The sequence below is a fragment of the Sabethes cyaneus genome, chromosome 1 (assembly GCF_943734655.1).
Source record: "Sabethes cyaneus chromosome 1, idSabCyanKW18_F2, whole genome shotgun sequence".
NCBI lineage: Eukaryota > Metazoa > Arthropoda > Insecta > Diptera > Culicidae > Sabethes > Sabethes cyaneus.
This window is the reverse complement of record NC_071353.1, coordinates 142,106,005-142,125,870: the sequence shown is the minus strand read 5'-3', so window position 1 is coordinate 142,125,870 and position 19,866 is coordinate 142,106,005. Positions and strand designations below refer to the sequence as shown.

Sequence of the window (19,866 nt, the reverse complement as noted above, 5' to 3'; positions counted from 1 at the left end):
TCAATAGGGCGTCAATAGCACTAGCCCACCTACCGTCACCTACACTCTAACAGCTGGCGGTGAAGTCTGTTATATAAAAGCAGAGGGTCAAGCTTCGAAAATTGAATGTAGCACCTAGGCTAAAATTTCACGTGATTTTGAAAAATGTTCTCAAACAAAGTTATCGACATTTCGACTCATGTTTGACAATTTTGAAGCTTTATTTTCATTTACACTAGGGCTGTCTAACCGGTAGTACCGAAACCGGTAATACCGGCCAATTTTTGGATACCGAAATACCGGTTATGGAAAGGCAAAAAAACGGTATTTCCGGTATTTTCTAATATCCTAGTTTTTTTTAGTTTCCTTATTCAAAGAAGAACTAAGTTGGATAGAAGATTTCAAAACTCATAGAAAAACAACTTCGTGTTAATACTGACGAGATTCTTCGATTACTAGCAATGAAGAGGGAGGAACTGTGGATTAGTACAGCATCTTTGCTGAATGTTTCATGCAAATTTTTCATTGTATACGCCAGACGTCACGTTTCAATTTATTTTTGAACAACTTGATCTTTACAAGCCACCAAATTATTCGAAACTTCAAATAATGAATTTAGGAATCAAGATCAGGGCCCGGCAAGGTCGCTTACAATAGTAAATACAATAGTCACTCAACAATGAAGTAATGAAACTTCAGTTTCAACTGCAGCAACGCAGATTCGTTTCAAAACTTCAATCAGGCACCATGAAACGATTTTCACTTCACCATGACGACCGGTTTTAAAGTTTCATTTGTATTCATCTATCAAATATTCACTAGAAGACCAACAACTTTGAATGCAATTGAATTGAATTTCAGTAATATTTCTTACAATTTAATGCATGTTATAATTAACCTACTGCCAGTCGTCGTCATTTCTTACAGTCACTAACTTCAGCTGAAGTTTGCTTGAAACGTTCTGTTCAACAAATGAAACAAGTGACTTCATGTATGAAGCGAAGGTACGAGAAAGTCAGCTTCATTTATTTGTTTCGACGATTCCGGATCGTGATTAGAATACAGGGATCTTTGCGTTTTTTAAGCAATCGTGCCATTTAAGAATCTGCCAGGACTGAATTTGGAATACTTTTCAAGTCTTTCGAGTGATACTTTGATTTGAGCAGATGAACTCTCCAATCTGCGAATAGTGGGATTGATAACAGAGAACAGAATGTATCTGTGAATGATGCTTAAGAGAATGACGCTATCCAGAGTTCCGGTTTGGGGATGGAGGAAAAATTCGTGAAGAGATTGTAGGAAGCCGAGGCATTCATTATAGTGGAAGCTACAATCCCGAGATATTCGAAAATAGTTAAGCGCTGGTTTCCCTACTATAAATTTGAAGAAATAAAGGGAAATTCCTGATGCACTTAGTGCCGTTCGTTAGACTTCGATGAAAGCGGAAGTTTTTTCAATTGTTGGAAAAGTTGGCAACAAAATCCGTTCTAGCAAGAGAAGTAAATCGCTAAGCGTACTATATCTGCCTAAATTATACTTTGCTAAGCAACAATACTGAAGCTAAAGTTTGAAAAAAAAAAACATTTACTGAAAAACATCAACATTTCTAGTGATTCTGAATAATCTGCCAATACAGGCCGGACTCGATTATCCGGGGATTCGATTAACCGGGGATTCGATTATTCGGGGATTCGATTATCCGGGTTTTTAGACTCGATTATCCGGGTGAAAAAAAAATTTTTTTTTTTTCACTGATTTATTTTAAACCCAAATGTTATAATTTTCAGGCTACATGATGGTTCTAACTGGACAAGCATGGATTAACCTCCCTAAAGCTACAAAATTCCTTTCTTATATTCCTTTTATCGGCGAAAAAAACAAAAATGAATCCTACGATGATGAAATCAGCTTTTTTACTTAAAAATCATCATCACCATCATCATTACCATCATCATCTTCATCGTAATCATCAGTAAAAAAATTGCAAAAAAGGAATTTTATGACTTTAAGGGAGATTGATCAACAATAAAAAACCATTTATAATGCCTAAATATTGAAAAACATAACATACAAAAAATAATATTGAACCAAAAAAATCATCAGTGGAAAAACTCGTAAGAAAGGATTTTTCTGACTTTTGGGAAGATAGATCAATAAAACATTTCTGATACCTAAAAGTCAAAAAACTTGACATACCAAAAAAATTTTGTACCAAAAATGATGATTCGATTATCCGGGTGATTCGATTATCCGGGCCGAAAATAAAAATGAGCACCCGGATAATCGAGTCCGGGCTGTACCGTATTTTACCGGTACTACCGGTATTTTCTACGGTTTTCACCAAAAGAGCCCAATACTGACACCCTAATTTATACTGAAATTACTAAATAATGTTCATAGCAGTAATAGAATCCCAAAATATGCTCAACTTTCCTCGTTGTTCCCGGTGTGCCGCTTGTCCCGCATCTTACGTCACATATTGGGAACACCGTAACCAGCGCGGAAAACATGATCACCGCCGGCGGTGGCGGCAGGCGCAAGTGTCGGCGACGGCGGCGCACATGTATCTATGGTTACCGGGATTACTAGTTTTTACTGTTTACAATAAATTCAAATAAAAATAACATGGCGGCTGAGCTGACACTTTCACGCACGTCGCTAATAACCGTTTTATCGATCCTCAAGATCAGATTTTTTCCAAAACAACACAATAATATTACAATTTTAATACGTGTTAGTCATTTTAGTAGTGACTATATAAATGTTTTCCATAGGCTCAAGATTAAATCTTGAGCGAAGTTCAACCATTGAATAATTTCTAGGCTTTTTGGAGATAACAAGCGAACAAACTTCTTTTCAGAATACAAATACGTTCCTTCACCTTCACTGTCGCACTACTCTTCGAGCTTAGTTCACACTCGCCACACCAGAATTTTGAGCAAATCAGGCTTCAATTGGACAAATTAAGTTAAATTTGCGCGCAGACAAATTATTCACAATGGACTGAGACACGCATGAAACAGGGTAAAACTTCGACACAAACAAGTTATCACACTGACGATCATTAAATAATCAATTGCAAATCATTACCGGCTGAATGTCCCCCCGACGATCTAGCTTCCACCGGAGTCTGTTGCTGTTGTGCTTCATAGCCGCCGCCGGTGGCGGCTCCACTCCGGTAGCGACCGGAAGGATCACGAGTATTCCAGTAATTGATCACCGAATCGTAGCTCTTACTCCACTGGGAACTTTGCAGGAGCCGATTTTTGCCAACGTATGGCGGCTGCTGGGCGTATCGCGGCGGTTGTTCCGGCGAACGGGAAGTCGTTTCACCATCGCTTGCTTCTTCGCCGCTGTAGGACGACTGTTGTTGCCGATCGCCCGTGTATCTCATGACTTGCTACTGACCACACCACACTCCGGCACAAAAACAAAAATTGAAACAAAATAACGAACACAACACTTTCTCTACTATGGCACTTCAACAAACAGGCAAATTACGATTTCTGTCCGCGATCGACGCACTGTTTGCTGCTGAATGGTTCTGATACGGTTGCGCTTGAATCTTCTAATGATTAGCGATATGCTAGGTCTCATTGTACGATTGAATCGCACTAGATTCAGGTTTGCTTCCTCTTTCTCGCAAACGATCCCGCGCTCGGTACCACTCGCTCTGTTGCTCTCGCGTGTGCGCTTGAGTAAACGACGTTAGAGGTAGCTCTCCGCGAAACAATCAACACGATCAGTCAACGGGATCCCGTTCGCGTACCGCACAACACAACACAACACAGACAGCTCTTCCGGAGGCGACCCACGAGCTAAGAAACTCTCGCTCTACTCACAACGATAATCTCCCAGTCAACAACACATCAGCGATCTTCCGATTACGCATTCACGCACGCACTCACGACTCTTTCTCTCTCTCGCCGAGCTTTGTTCTTATCAAAGCACACAACTAAATCAGTGAGGATCGTAATCAATCCAAATCATTTTGAAACACTCCTAGCATCGAATACGGCTCGAAGAAAGCTCACACTTAATTCACTTGCTAATTTTTGCTAAGCTGATTTCGGACAGCTACACATTTCAATGAACACTCTTGTTAGTTAGTTGGTCTCTTCTATCACGACGACACACACATTTCTGTCACCACACATTGAAAACACCAGAAAAACAAATCAATTTAGAAGGCTAACCGCCTCTTGTCAGAGCGCCACAGCCTACCACCACCACCACCCGTACGGCGAATTTTTGAATTTGATAACCATCGGCAGAGCGCGGCAGCCGCGCGATACTCGATCAAAACATGCCACGAAACGGCGAAAAATTTTACGTCCTTTTGCCACTGACGGATGGGAGAAACTGTTTGTCACATGTGCCGAACCATACTACTTCTTCGATTGACGACTGTTGGGACGGATGCTGGGAAACGAAACGATCTGGCCAGTTCGTCGTCGCCGTCGTTAATCAGACAGATCTTCGTCACTTGGAAACACGAAAAGGTATAACACAACAAGTAAACACGCGCCGTGCCGTGCGATATTTTTCTTTTTTTCAAATTTTTACATATATTCTTGTCCCGTTTCTGGTCGTCGTGATTCGCGTTAACTTCACTTCACGTTCGTTCAGCGGAAGGCGAACTGAAGAGGGCTAAAGAGGACTGCCGGCGCTGCCGCTGCGAGCATGTTTTCAACGAGCGATTCACACCAAGACTAAAGTATGCACAGCCGTTCAAGCTTCGAGCAACGGTCGGTGTCGGCGAGGAGGACGACTAACCCGATGACGATCTATCTACTCGAAAGCCTGCGGCAAGACGTAACGGGAAAGAGGCAGCCGGGAGAAAGAGAGCGACACAAACCTAAATACTAATCATATACGCATCGACGACGAAAAATCCAGCCAAGTAAACACCACAGCCAACACACGAGCTCTTCTACTAGCTAGTCCGGTTTCAATGGGTGCTGCTGATGATAACAGACCGAAGAGAGAACAACATGCATCCAACCGATCCATCCATTCAGGCAGGCAACACAAAGCCGCACACTGGTTTGCAGAACGGTTCCAGTTTTATCCGGTACCGACCGGTCCTCAGGCAGGCAGACCGATAATCGAACCGAAATGTGTGAAATCGTTCAGGTTTCCTGTATTTTTTATTCATTCTTTTCTTCCGCTACTCGAGTTCACTCGAGGAGACTAGCAGAAAGAGAGAGAACTAAAAAAAAACGCAAGAGACCGCGAGATAGTATAGTTAGGGGATAGAACCGAAAATAAAGCATGACAATAATTGTTTACCACGGTTTCTGTCGTCAAAAATTTCGTACAATCAAAACAACCTAGTACGCAACGCAAACGCAGAACAAACAACAGCAGTTGGTAAACAATTAAAAAAAAAGTATGACGAAGTCAAACGGAACGCACGCGTCTTTTCGCGAGATTCTTATCCTTATGACCACCCCCCGAAATCTGAAGGAAGGAAGGAAGGAAGGAAGCGAATCATCATGATGACGCGCAAAGTGTTGTCGAAAACATATTCCGACCGATCGACCAACCGACGCAACGCATCGCATCGTATTCTGCAAAGTGGGTTGTTCATTTTCTTTCGCACCGAAAAAAGTATTGCAATCACGCACGCAGTTTTGGAGAACCCGCCGTGTTCCATTTGTACCTGTGGGCTAGGGTAGAAAGTTTGGAACCACCAACATTTGCTAGGTATCTAGTTTGCCGAAAAGGTTACTGGTTGGTTGGTGACTTTTAATTTGCCTACATAAGTGAGCCGAAAGCATGTTTCCATGGCTTACCGTGATCGTGTCTTTGTTGCATCATCTGTCAAAAAACGTGTTTCCAATATGTTTTAGCCGCAAGGAGAGTTTTGCCACATTTTTCTTTGACTGAGTTGGTTTTCAAAGCTTCAGCTTAGCTTAGCTTAGCTGAAGTATTGAGTTGGTTTTCAAAACTTCATTCGATTAAACAGCTTATAAATGTCATAGGAAAATGTTTTGAGTACAGGTGAAAAGGCAATGATTGAAGCCTACAAAAAGGAAGGTATATTGTTAGAGATCCTAATAACCCATCAGTAGTCAATAAACTTAGGATCGTTGGTTCTACCGTTGCTATCGGACGTGTTTCTATTATGTTATAGGCATTCAGCAGATCCCATAGCAACAAGCTAAATAAAGCGAAAATTACATCATTCTCCCAGTTCATTCTCCTAGAAACAGAATTGGATCAAATTCAAATCCTGAGGCTGGCCTGGGAGCCGCAGAGAACGATCCCGAACCAGTTCAAGTTGAAACAGCCTAAGCGGAACCAGTTTATGTCAAGTAGAACCAGGTCAAATGTTCCTGAAGGTATCTCCAGCAAGCGGAGGCGGTATGTGTTACCATTTGCAGAATGTTACGTGGTCAAGAAAACTGCAGCTTGTGGCCCTTTGGCTATCAAGATGGTGCTCATTCGTGACGGGAGCTGGAAAGCCATCACCATCATCGGAGGAACTATTCGAACGGGCCCACGCGAAGACATGTTTGAGTATTGACCCTATACCGTCCCGATTTTCGCGGTTGGGTGGCCACTATTAGCTTTCTGACTGCAGAGGTATTGTAAATTAGCATTTTTTTGAATCAATGTTAACAAGAAGCAATATAACGGCATTGACGAGTTGAACGTTCAAACTTTGGAAGAGTGAAAGGATTTTGAAGTGGAATTTTTTACCGAGCTTAGTTGAAGATATGCCAGACCACATAAGAAAGCGCCAGACAGCACCACTAGGTGCATTAACCGGAGTTTTTCTTTTTGATAACTTCTGTGCTGTGTCTCACCATCGCGTCAATTTGATTGTGCGAAAGCGAAATTTATATTTTTATTTGCTTCATCAGGGTCAATTGAATGAAACAGAACAGCAGCAAGCAGCACGCGGACGGAGAGACCGACCCGTTTGCGTCGTGTCGTCGTCGTTGTCGTCGGCACCGGCCGGTGTTATCGGACAAAAATTGTGATTTCTTCGTGCGAGACCAAGAAGTTCGTTCGTCTTCTGTTATACTAAACACGATTCGATGACGATATAGATGTTGGTATACAGCACGCAAGTTGTGATGCATGTTTTCAAAATACGAAAATCTTATTTTAATCCTGCCATCCGGACAGTGTGATTTTACGTTCATAAGCTAAGATTCATTACCTTCGGCAGTTAAAAACAAATAACAAATAAATTTAGCACATGATCGTGTAAGAATTTTTATATTCAAATGTGAGGTAGCGAAAAACCGGTTAAGATGCAGATCTTTCCTCTGGTGATTTACTTTTTGCACCAGGGTTGTAATTTTTCTATCAAATATGTAGTCCAACTCTTATTTAGTTGCGTTGATAATTTATTATCGACGCAAAACTTAGAGCTTTGTTTCAGCTAAATGTTGTAACTAAACAAGACACTTAAATGGTGAATGACCAACTGGTTAAAACCACATTAAAAATAAAAATAAAAGATACTTAAATTAAGATCTATCATTTTAAGTATAAAAATTAAAAAAAAATCTTTTAGTTGTTTGAGCAGCGAAGAAAGGAAGTGTTGTTATTTTTACCATAGTAATAAAGACTCAACCTTCCGAATGTTAGCCTCAACATTCAGGAACGAGCACGGCCCTAACGTAGGACTACGAGTGTCGTAATAGCTCGTTCCATTAACCCTTTAACGATGGCGCATTTTCTGCAATTTGTCGTACATTTCGAAATTTACGTAAAAAACTGTGTAAATTCCAAAACTTGCATGAAAAAACCACGTGAATTCCAAAACTAAACAAAACTTTTTTTCTGTTTTACTTGCCTCTCACTCTGTCGCGGTCCACGGTAAACTTTTTTTTTTTCTAAAGTGAAGGAGTTTTTGGTACGAAGAATGATAAACTGGATAAAACTGGGAAATTTCGATATACGGCCAAAAATATGGTTGGGTTTGAACGGGCCGGTGGGACTCCAATCCACACTCTCTCGGTTGGTTTGATACCAAAGCGTTTTTGCAATTAAACTACCGCCGCATTCTTATATTAGATCTTACGTATAATTTTGTCCCTCCAGTTTTAACCATTCCATTCAAGCACACATACGCTCCACCGCCGACGGTAATTATTTTTGTATGATTTTCATTGTTGGTTTGTCAGTTTTTGCTGTATATGATCCGTTATTGTTGGTTTCCTTCCTGATCTCAGTTGGTAATTATCAAGTGGGTTTCATGAGGGGCTTGCGCAACAACGGACCAAATTTTTACCACCTCACAGATCTTCTGCAGTAATGTCGGTAGTACAACGTATCCACGCATCACTCCTTTCTTGACTTCCAAGCCGCATACGATACAGTCGATCCAGACCAGTTATGGCAGATATTGCACGAGCACGGTTTTCCAGACAAAATGACGTGACTGATCAGAGATAAAGTGAAGCATTTCCTACGCATTTCGGGGATACTTTTGAGCCCCTTTGTAGGATCGTAGTAAACTGTATAGCATTAGGCATCCTTGACCCCCTGTAACTAACACGGAATAAATAATATTGTCATCATTCCGATTTGGACCACCAAGCAGTGAAGATTGATTTTTCCTTCTACATTTTGGCGACGAGGGAAAAATTTGAAAAAGTATAATACAATGGCTTGACAAATGGTGAGTATAATGTTAATTCGGTTTAATTAGTATAACGGAACGCAAGGTTATTCCCATTGGGTACCTGGTATTCTTAGGGCTGATTTCTGGTAACAAATATCATTATTACACCAGGTGATGATGATAATTGTGATGTATAATAATTGAATTTGAATTACCAGAACCCGGAATGCAGGTAGCGAGACTACGCCATAGAATGACTTAAAGAAAAGTGAGATTTTGCAACAAATCTCATGAGCCATGGTCGTAGAAGAGCGGTTGCGAGTACTAAAGTTGAAGAGGTCAATTTCAGTCGATACTCTTGCTTCGGTAAGTCCTTTCTCGATCGATGAAATCATAAGCAATATAAGCAAGATACCAAGAGTTATGGATATTGGCTTCCATAAAGAGGTTGAGCAGAAAAAAAATTAACCTTTGCGTAGGATTCCGTTATACCAGAATCATTTATAAGTCCGAAAAGCTCTTGATTATTTTGACAATACACTGCAAAAAAAAAGATAAACCATCTCGTTCATGAAAAGGGAGAGAGATTTTAGGATCGTAGTAAACTGTATAGCATTAGGAATCCTTGACTCCCTGTAACTAATACGGAATAAATAATATTGTCATTCCGATTTGGACCACCAAGCAGAGAAGATTGATTTTCCCTTCTACACCCTTCGATACGCAGCGAGGATTGAGACAAGGTTTCAGGAGACTTTGATATCGTAGCCAGGAACTATGCGATGGCGGAAGCAATCTTCGCCAGACTGGAAGGGGAGTCCAGGAGGATTGAGCTAAAAATAAATGCGCCGTAGACCAAATGCATGAAAGGAAAAGTTTGTCTCACAGGAAAATTTTAAGAATCCGAAAGTTCAAGATACCAAGAGTGTAATATTCCAAGAGTCTAAAAACCTAAAAGTCCAAAAATCAATTCCATTCCAAACTCATGGACGAAAAGTACAACAACTCAAGTGTCTAAGACTCAAAGAGTTTTAAGAGTTTAAGGATCCGCGGCCAAGAGTTTGAGAGTCGAATCGTCGAAGAATTCAAGTGTTTAACAGTCCGAGAGTTGGTGAGTCCAAGATATCAAGAATCCAAGAGTCTAAGAACTCGCGACCAAGAGTTTAAGAGTCCAAGAGTTGAAAATTTCAAGAATCCAAAAGTCCAAGAGCCCAAGAATTTAAAGATTTTAAAGAGTTTCAAAATGCAAGAGGTGCAACAGACTAACAGTCTTATATTGTCCAATTTCAAGAGTCCAATAGTTCAAGAATATAAAATTCCAACGGTTTAAGATTCTAAGAACCTAGGAATCCGAAAGTCCAAGAGTTTATGAGTACAACAGTCCATGAGTTTGTGAGTGTATGAGTCGCAGAATCCAAGAGTCTAAGAAGCCGTGATCAAGAGTTTAAGAGCCCAAGAGTTAAAAAATCCAAGAATCCAAGAGTCTAAAAATCCAAAAATTCAAGTCCAAATCTTGCTTAAAATTCAAGAAGTCCAGCAGTCCAAGTCCAAGAGTCCAGCAGTCCAAAAATATAAAAACGCAACGATTTAACAGTCTAAGATCCTAAGAATCCAAGCTTAAGGAGCCGAGTTCAAGAGTTCAAAAGGGCAAGAGTCTAAAAATCTAAGAGTCTAAGGACACGAGACCAAGCGTTAAAGATTCTAAGATTCTTTTGTTTAAAGTTGCGCCCAATTTCATTTTAGTTTTTTTCCCAAAATTAGGAAGAGGAAAGGAGAAAATCTTACGTCCAAATAACCAAGAATGCATCAGCAGTCCAAGAGAGCAAGAGTCTAAGAATCTAAAAGTCGAGGAATTTAAGAGTTAAAAGTCCAACAGTCCAAGAGTTTATCAGTTCAAAAGTATAAGAATCCAACAGTTCAAGAGTCAGCGATCCTGAAATACCAAGAGGCCACAATTCCAAAAGTCCAAGGGTTAATGAGTCTAAGAGTCCAAGAATGTAAGAGTCTAAGAGACCAGGAGAAACCGAGACGAAGAATTTAGGAGTCCGAAAGTTCAAGATTCCAAGAATTCAAGAACCCAAAATTCCAAAACTCATGGATGAAAAGTACAATAACTCAAGAGTCTAAAGCCCAAAGAATATAAGAGTTTAAGGACCCGAACTCAAGAGCTCAAAAGTCGAAACGTCGAAGAATTCAAGCGTTTAACAGTCCGAGAGTTAACGAGCCCAAGATATCAAAAATCCAAGAGTTAAAAATCCCAAGAATCTAAGAGTTTAATAAGCCAAAATTCGAAGAGTTTATGATCATCTGTAATCTTTTTGCTCAGCAGCTAGGGTATTCGCGTGCTTCAACCCTTGACGTATAGGAAGCTCCATGTTCATTCCCGCAAACGTGTGTGATACAAATATAACTTTGGAATATATACACATTGGAAAAGAGAAGGGACGATATGCGTGCCATATTTGTTGGAAAGTTATTATGTGGATTAATTGATGCCCCTTGGATTTTGGTAAAGATGAAACGTACCCTTGAGAGTTCTTTGCTCAGCTGACTTCCTGAAAATTCCATTTCATAGGATATTATATGGTCAAAACGAACCTTTAACGAACCGCTACATGTGCAGTTTTAAACTTTGTGTTCCACTTGTTTGATTTTAATACATGCTGTGAAACGTTCAAGTAACGTTAACGTAATTGTAGATTATTTTAATATGTTAGTAGTTTTTATTATTTTATATCATGTAGACCTTGTTGTCAGATGAAGCAAAGAAATAAATAAAAATAAATAAATTGAAGAGTTAAAAAGAGGTCAAAAGTCCAACAGTCCAAAAACTCAAGAGTATAAAAATCCAAAAGTTCAAAAGTCTAAGATCCCAAGAATCCAAGAGTCTAAAGACCCGAGTTCAAGAGTTTAACCATTTAAAAGATCATGAGTTGAAGTGCTCTAAAACTCCAAAAGCCCATGAGTCCACGAGAATCTCAAGTTTAAGAATCTAAAAGTCTAAATAACCAACAGTTCAAGAATCAGAGAGTCTAAGAATCCAAGAATACAAGAGTTCAAAAATCCAAGAATCCAAGAATCGGGAGTTCAACAGTTCAAGAGTCTAAAAATTCAGGAGTTCAAGTCTAAGAGTCTAACAAGAGTCCAAGAATCCAACTGTTTAAGAGTCCAAGAATCCAACTGTTTAAGAGTCCAAGAATTCAATAGTCCAACAATCAGAGCCCAACATTCAGAGTTCAACAATCCAAGGATTGAAGGTTTCAAAAGCCCGAAGGGCTCAGAATTCAATTGCTCAAGAGTCCTATAATTTATGAATCCAAGGATTCCGGAGTCAGAGAGTCGAAATCGAGTTTAAAATTCTAAGACTTAAGAGTCAAAAAGTAAAAAAGAAAACGTTAATTCAAATTTTGGACATAAAAAGCGGACGTAAAACGAAATCAGGTAAAATGAATGGATGTAAAAAGAGATTCGAGTATATAACCCAAATATATATTCTCAAAAAGCGAAGGAGATTGGTGCCTAAATGACTCACCATTTGGCAATAAGTACCCACTACTTTTCGCATTAGAATCATACCCAAATGTAAACAAGCGCTGTAACAACTAGCCCATCCAGACAAAACGGCGTGTGAAAAGTACCAACCAGGTACTGCAAAAGCCGTCCTCGTATAATTAATTCTACTCGATTACCAAACTTGTTCCGTGACCTTGTATCGGACCCAAACCCAGGTTTGCCTCGCCTGTGTACTCGACGACACAGCGAAATGCGTAAAATTTGAGTTCCGTACTTACTGGCGGGCGGTGGTAAACAAGCGTAAGCATGTAATGAATCATCATTACACGCGGAGATAACAGACAAAAGGCAAACACATGATAAGGCAAGGGTGCGAATGATGCTGTTGTTGATAAGTGAAAGTGAATGCTGGCGAATATTCTGGCGTCTAAACTACCTACTTAAACAATTATGAATTTTATAGAAATCCTCTGTTCATCTGTTTTCATTAAAAACCGTAGTTCCGTTCAACAAGTAGCTTGTATTGGACCTGAAATTACAGCCGAACGATAAAAGCAACTGTAATGACAAACAGTATCCCTGCTCTGCACTACCGTGCTGGGCGTGGTTTTATCTGAAAACACGCTCGATATGGAACCCACCACCCGTTCGCCCGCCCTTTCGAAAAGCCAACCTGTTGATTGTGGCATCTGTAGTAAACATTTCGCTTACCTGTTCCGGCCGTAGCGCCCCCTCCGCTGGTACCATTGCGAACGTTTTTTCCTCGGCCTTTTCCTCCGCTGCCAGCGCCCTTTCCCGAGTCCGTCGATCCTAGCAGGCTGCCAACGTCCGCGGCGGAGCCGTTGCCAGTTCCGGTTTGGCTCGAAGGAACTCGTCTAAGCGGTGAAGTTGCACATTTCAAGAGCATGCTTTTTGGTTTCACACTTTTATCACTGGCCTGCCTGTTAACACCACCAAAACCGACGACGGTACGTTTACGCTGCTTTTCGTTTCCCACACAACACAAATATCAAGCTCAAGCTCACTGGGTTCACTATCTGCTTCTGGTTTATTTCAACAATGCCCACACAACCAGACACCTGTGCGAATCGATCTTTATCAGAGCTTATGCAGTATCTCGCCGTTATCTGTGACTGCTTTTTTGCGTTTGCTCCCTTGGCCTTCGCCGTAGTCCCCAATTAGCGATTTATCTGTGCTCGCCGTAATACGCACACGCAGCACCTACCTACGCCCTCACACCAGCAAACGCATTCATGCCTGCTACGGGGCAAGGCACACCCGAAATTTTCGCAATGCCAGCACCAGCAGCTGGCGCTAGCTAGAACGGATGTCGGTCGGCGGTGGCAATCGAATTATCGATAAAGCTGCAAGCCAATCGACCGGCCGGGATGTGTCCGCTATAAAAAAAAACACACGCGAGCAACCTCTTCAGTTTCAATCCACCGATTGAGTAGCACCACGAGACTGACTCGGATGCGATTCGTATGTTTCGTGTATGTTCAAGGTCGCACACTAGATACTACGTTTCGTAACGTTCTGAAATGGAAGGATTGAAAAAAAAATTGAGTTAAAATATGACTTTCCAACAAGTTTTTTACAAAATATCGGTTCAGTGTTGTTCGGTGTTGTTCAGTTGTTTCTGACAATCCACGAATAGTTGTCGCATGTAGGTATAAGGAACTTATTCGGCGGTGTGTGCTGCTTAAGTCAAGTCTTTTCAATCAAGCTATGGATTTTAAAGGTGTTAATAACGACACTTGGCAGCTTAGAATAATACAAAAAAAAAGAAGAAAATAAAACACGAACCGTCGTAATCCGCTTTTGCAGGGAACCAGCCACATTTCCGGATAGCGGATCGATGTTCGACCCACGACGGACGTTAATCTAGTTGTTGTTGATTCTTACTGCTCCTATGCTATGCTAGTGAAAAAAGGAACGGGCACGGACGGGCGGCGGCCAAGGTCAGAAACGACCACCACAGGAGAACGCACACTCATCCAGCAGAAGAGAAAAAAATGTGTAACGGCTTTTTTATCTATCTATCTATCTACTTATTTGTTTGCTATCTGTCGTTTTCGGTGTTCTATCCTGAAAACAGGCACGCATTTCAACATAACCGAATCGTTTCGAACGATTTCGGAGCGGGATCTGTACCGATAGCCGATAGCAGCTAGCAGAGGTCGTCGTCATATCTCTGCTGCCCGTATTTGCACAAACGGTTAATACCACAATGCGCGTGTAAAAAACAAGCTGTACACACCCTCATCCGAACGGAAGTGAATAATACGTAATTTTGAAGACGCACTATTTCGTCCGTCTCTGTGATGATGAGAAACAACCTCATGATGATCTGGTTTCTATAATCTCTTGAAGACGAGCTGAAATTATGTAATCTATCAAAGGCCCTCCCTTCTTTAATAGGAGCACGTGCAAAACAAGTGTTAGTTAAGTTTGGTGTTTTCGTCTGTGCTCTGCCTATATCTATCTCGATACTGGATACTGTGAGTTGTACGAATCATGTATGACAGTCTAATACTAAAAAATAATAAACTTCGAAGGAACACTGTCTGATTTAAAAAACGAGGGGCGCTAAATCGGGTCTTCGGCAAGGCCGTTATAATTTCACGCTACGACGCACTGGAACCAGATCTAGAATCTGATACAAAACATGATAAAAAGAGTGGACCAAAACATGGTTAACAATCTAGTCCAAATCTGAAACAAAATTTGATTAAAAATGTGGTCTACGATATAGTCCAGGCTTAGAATTTGGTTTAAAATCTGTTCCAAAAGCTGGGTGCTGTTTTAAAATCCGATCAAAAATGTGGTCCAAAATCTAGTTTATAATCTGGCCCATTTTAAGAATCTGATCCAAAATCTGGACCAATACCTGATTAAAAATGTGATCCAGAATCTAGTTCAGGCTCAAAATCTGGTCTTGGTTTTAGTATGAGGTTCAAAATCTGGTCCCACATCTGATCCAAAATTCGACAAAAAATGTGGTCCAAAATATTATACAAAATCTGGTCCAAATTTGATACAAATGTGGTCCAAAATCTGGCCCAGAATCGGATGGGAGTCCAACATCTAATTAAAATTTATAAAATTATTTAAAATCTATACCTATAAAAAAGGATTTCTGTCTATCTACTGAACCGATCGGCGTGAAAATTTGCATGTAGAGGTTTTTGGGGCTAGGGAAGGTTCTCTCGATGGCAAAAGACCCCTCCCCCCACTAAGAGGGGGGGCTCCCATATAAATCTATGCCTATAAGAATGGATTTCGGTCTGCTCTATGTTCCTTATAGAATCGAAAACTACTGAACCGATCGGAGTGAAAATTTGCATGTAGGGGTTTTTGGGACCAGGGAAGGTTCTTATGATAATTAAAGACCCCTCCCCCCACTAAGAGAGGCGGCTCCCATACAAATGAAATACAAATTTTCTTATAACTCGAGAACAAATCAAGCAAACGGAACCAAATTGCACCTGAAACCTTTCCCTACTTTAGGAGGGGGAGGCTCCTATACAAATGAAATACAAATTTCTATGTTTCTATTACAAATGTTTTCTATGGTGAATTGAAACCTCTCCCCGCTTCAGAAGGGGGGCTCCTATACAAATGAAATACAAATTTCCTCATAACTCGAGAACTAATTAAACAAATGGAACCATATTTGGCATGTGGGTGTTTTTGGAGGCATGAATTCTTTCTATGGTAAATTAGGACCCCTCTCCCTTTTTATGAGGGGGGGCTCCCATACCCATACCAAAACCATTATTAGACCGGTAGTTCTTTATGGACTTGAAGCCGTGACGCTGCTTACGGAGGACATACGCGCCCTTGCCGTGTTTGAGCGGAAAGTGCTGCGGACGATATTTGGCGGAGAACAAACTGAAAGCGGAGAGTGGCGGAGTCGGAGTCGGCAGGAATTTTTTTTAATGATGGTTTGAGACCCCTCACCCCTGTGGTAAGGGGATAAGGACTAACATGCAAATAATACAGACATTTTTGCGTAACTCAAAAACTAATCGAACTCGAGAAATTTGGAACTCGATCAATAACAAGACCACCAAAAACTATCAGTAGTAACATTAGATAATTCAGCGCGAAACGGCCACAGGCCGCGAGTGTTGCTGACGACTTGCCGTTAGAAGCGCCGGCCACTGCGGGGGGGAAGGCCCCCGTAAAGATCACCTCTATCTAGGTTTATTTATTTTCCTAGATCTACTGACCTCTATTACTTTCCTTCAGTTGGGTCACCACTGCGAAACGGTACTTTCTACGAAAAGATTTTCCGTGAAATGGTACATCCCGCGTAAGGTTTTTCGCGAAATGGTATTCGAAACTCTATATTCCGCGTTATGGCCAACCGAGAATTGGTGTTCCGCAAAATGGTATTCGGTGAAATGGTTTGTAATGATGGCAAATATTTAAATGCTATCCGCTTTATTTTATCAGGCTAAGCAATGGGGGGAGTGGTTTTCTACTTTACTGTGAGGAAAATTTGTATATTAAAACACCCATGTACTCCCCAGAAACTTGCAAAACTCAAGATTGTGACGAAGGTCATTCGAGATTCACGATTTATGTACAACATAGTTTAATTTGTGGCAATACGAAGTTTGTCGGGTCAGCTAGTATTGTATAAATGCTTTCCCGATACGACAAAGTAGTTTTACATTGCGTAGAGAATCACTGCTTCAAAAAAAAGTTATTTTGCTTATAGTTTTACATAAAAAATGGGGAATTGCTTGCTTTAAAATGCTGTATCTCGGGATCGGCAAAGAATACCTCGGGGCGATGAGTGATTTTTATGTAAAAAAATCTGCGGAACACGATGAAGTTGAAATGGTAGTTTCCTTAAAAATGGAGCTGCTCCCATTATTCGAGGAAATGTCCGATTGGCACCAAATTTTCGATTTTTGATTTCAGATCAAAAACGAACAATCTGGCGAAATTTGGTTCAAATTTGTGAAGGTCGATTACACGGGGCTCGGACCAGGTCCCGGACAAGTTCCTCCGAAATCCGTTCCGTGCTTGAATCAGAAAAGAAACCCTCCCCAGGCCCGGAACCGGTCATACGGCATCTGAGAGACATGAGATGATCAACAATCGCTATTTTATCGAATGCTGATGTTTTTTGATATGCGACACGACATATTTTACTGATGCTGAAATGTCCCTTTATGGGAACCGGTTCCGGATTTATAGTGTCCCCCCGGATCCGGATGGGGCGCACCATGGCCCATAACTGCGGCAAAGTAACAGATATGTCCACAGTCGATGATATGTTTACAAAAATCAACAGTTTTCAAACAAATCTTAAATATTTGGCAACTTTATCTAAAAAAGCCATGTCTCGGTCCCCCAAGGAACTCCGGAATAACTACGGGACCATGTGACATATGGCCATTATCTATAGATATTATGAAAATAGAAAATATTTTCGGCAAAATTCCCAAAGTTGGTTAAAAAATATTGAAAGATAAAAAGGTTATGGCCATTTTAGTGAATTTTGCGGTGCTAAAAATGATGTAGACCTTAGAGGGGTTAAACATACCTTGAAGAGACGAGTGAATAAAATTGATTGAGTACTTTTGCGGTAGCTCACAGCTCACTCGATAAAAAAATTAAGTAGGGGCAGCTGCTTACATTTTAAGTGAACTTCGAAACACAGTACGCTTTTTTGTGTGAGGAAGCAGCATCACCTTTTACAGAGCTACTAGAGCCATTAAAAATAAATACTAAAAATGACCGCTCGTTGAGATTTTGCGAAATTTTTCATAAAAATGTGACATGCAGTTGGTTAGGAACGAACCAAATTTTCACCATCTTTACAGATCTTGCTGTAATATCGGGGGAACAACGTGCCCACGCATCACATTTTTATTGACTTTAAAGCAGCATCCGTTACAGTCGATCGAAACCAGCTATGGCAGATTATGCGCGAATACGGTTTTCCGGACAAACTTGCACAACTGATCAGAGCTACATTGGATCGAGTAATGTGGCGCATATCGGGAATACTTTCGAATCGCTTCGAGACGCGATGAGGGCTAAGACAAAGTGATGGTTTACCTCAACGCTACTCAACATCGCTCTATTTAGCTCCCATGCTTCGCAGGTGACTTTGATGTCATAGCCAGGAAATAAAAGTTTGAATGTGCGATAACTTTGGAAGGAAAGGTCCCAGAGACTTGTGGATTTCTCCAAAAACCTGTTTCGAGTGTTCTGTAGGGCTTCTCTACGCTTGCATACAGCTTTAGGTGGTCACCAAACGATAGTCGCGGGCATTTAGGCAGGAAATTAACATCGGCGAAGTAGATAAGGAATACCAAATGTCCGAGCTGGCTGCCTTGGGGGATTCCAGAGCAAGCAGTGATAGATCTCAAGAGAAAGATCCAATTTAATGACTACGATTAGCTGATTTTGATATTAGACCCTTATGACTTGCAAGGTACTGCGCGTGACGTTGTTCGTCTGTAAGCGTGTTAGCCGCGATTCTCGGCGCGGGTTTTCGGAGAAAGGCTTCGTTCCTGTGAAAATAGACCAACCTCGAGGTTTTAGTCTTGACCTTGAAATGCGGCCAAACATATTTTATTAATGTTTTTGTTTTTTTGAAACGGTGGTCCTACAATTGATGAAGGGTCAGTAGGAGGTAAAGAAAATTTATTTAAAAAATGGAAGGGAGAGTACAAAGATGAGGGGGGGGGAAGTAGGGGTACAGGGGGGCCTGGCGGGTGTTGCGGGTTTCAATCCGGTTATAATCTCTGATTATAGCTTGGTTCGACCCATGCATCTTCTAGCATTGGACAAAAAGGTAGGAATCGCAACGACAACTTGTTAAGCGTAGCTACCAATTACCCCTCCCCCCCCCCCCTTACCTTTCCACTCTTTCCCGACATTTTCTAAATAAATTTTCATTACTTCTCCTACTGTCCCTTCATCAATTGGAATACCACTAAGCATATTGTTTAGTCACATACAAAAAATCTGCACACTCTATCCCACGGTTACTTTTCCGAATAAATTTAACATCGAACATGCTGTCAATCCGGTAAGATCCGGTCGAAGTGAAATGAAGAGAACATGAATAGTCGAAACAGCCACACAGAATATGCGACGAGTAAGCCCGATAATAACAGCATAGCAGCTAAAAGCCAATCGCGAGCCTGTTTAGTCTGTCTGTGTACATAAAATATATTGATAACAACAAATAATAACAATCGTATTCCTGAGCTGCTGCTGCTGCTTCTGCTGATGTTAGCATTCAAACTGGTCCGGTTGATAGCAGCAAAAAAAAAAACAACAAAAACACGTTTACCCATACACTGACTGGCCTGGCTGCTGTCGTTTGTCAATATATAAGCGAACGAGTACAAGCAGAAATCGTGTTCCGTTCACCATCAGGGTTGATGCTTCATGACAGTGCGGTTGTATGTGTGTCCGTGTGTGTGTGTGTGCTCGCGAGCTGGAGAACTGTATATAAATAATTCAGCATAATTTGAATCTTTTTGCTCTTCCCACTTGATGCCCACCCGAACGGCGCCTCGTCCCAACCACGTTAGGAAGATATTTAAATATAGCAATCCATTGGTAGTAGGGCATTTCTTCTAAGGGATATGGAATGTATTGCGTTGGTTTAGTTTTTGTTTAGATTATGAGGGAAATACAGTTCTAAAAATATGATAAACCAAATCGACCAAATAGGGACTAAGTCAATATGTTGTTACCCTTCGAGTTTCAAGGTCAATTGCGTGGTGACTATAATTTAGCAACATTCA

The 19,866-nt window shown here is 40.9% G+C and overlaps 1 protein-coding gene across 1 annotated transcript in view; it reads right to left on the bottom strand.

Annotated features, from left to right (window-relative positions):
• Positions 1-19,866, bottom strand: part of LOC128733300 (nuclear factor of activated T-cells 5) — an 83,593-nt gene that overhangs the window by 63,119 nt on the left and 608 nt on the right. Inside the window, exons 2-3 of the mRNA XM_053826920.1 lie at positions 13,504-13,615; positions 12,791-13,158 (exon numbers count right to left, since the gene is read on the bottom strand). Coding sequence (XP_053682895.1) covers positions 12,791-12,986 — 196 coding nt within the window. The 5' untranslated portion in view covers positions 12,987-13,158; positions 13,504-13,615. The remainder of the gene's footprint in view (positions 1-12,790; positions 13,159-13,503; positions 13,616-19,866) is intronic.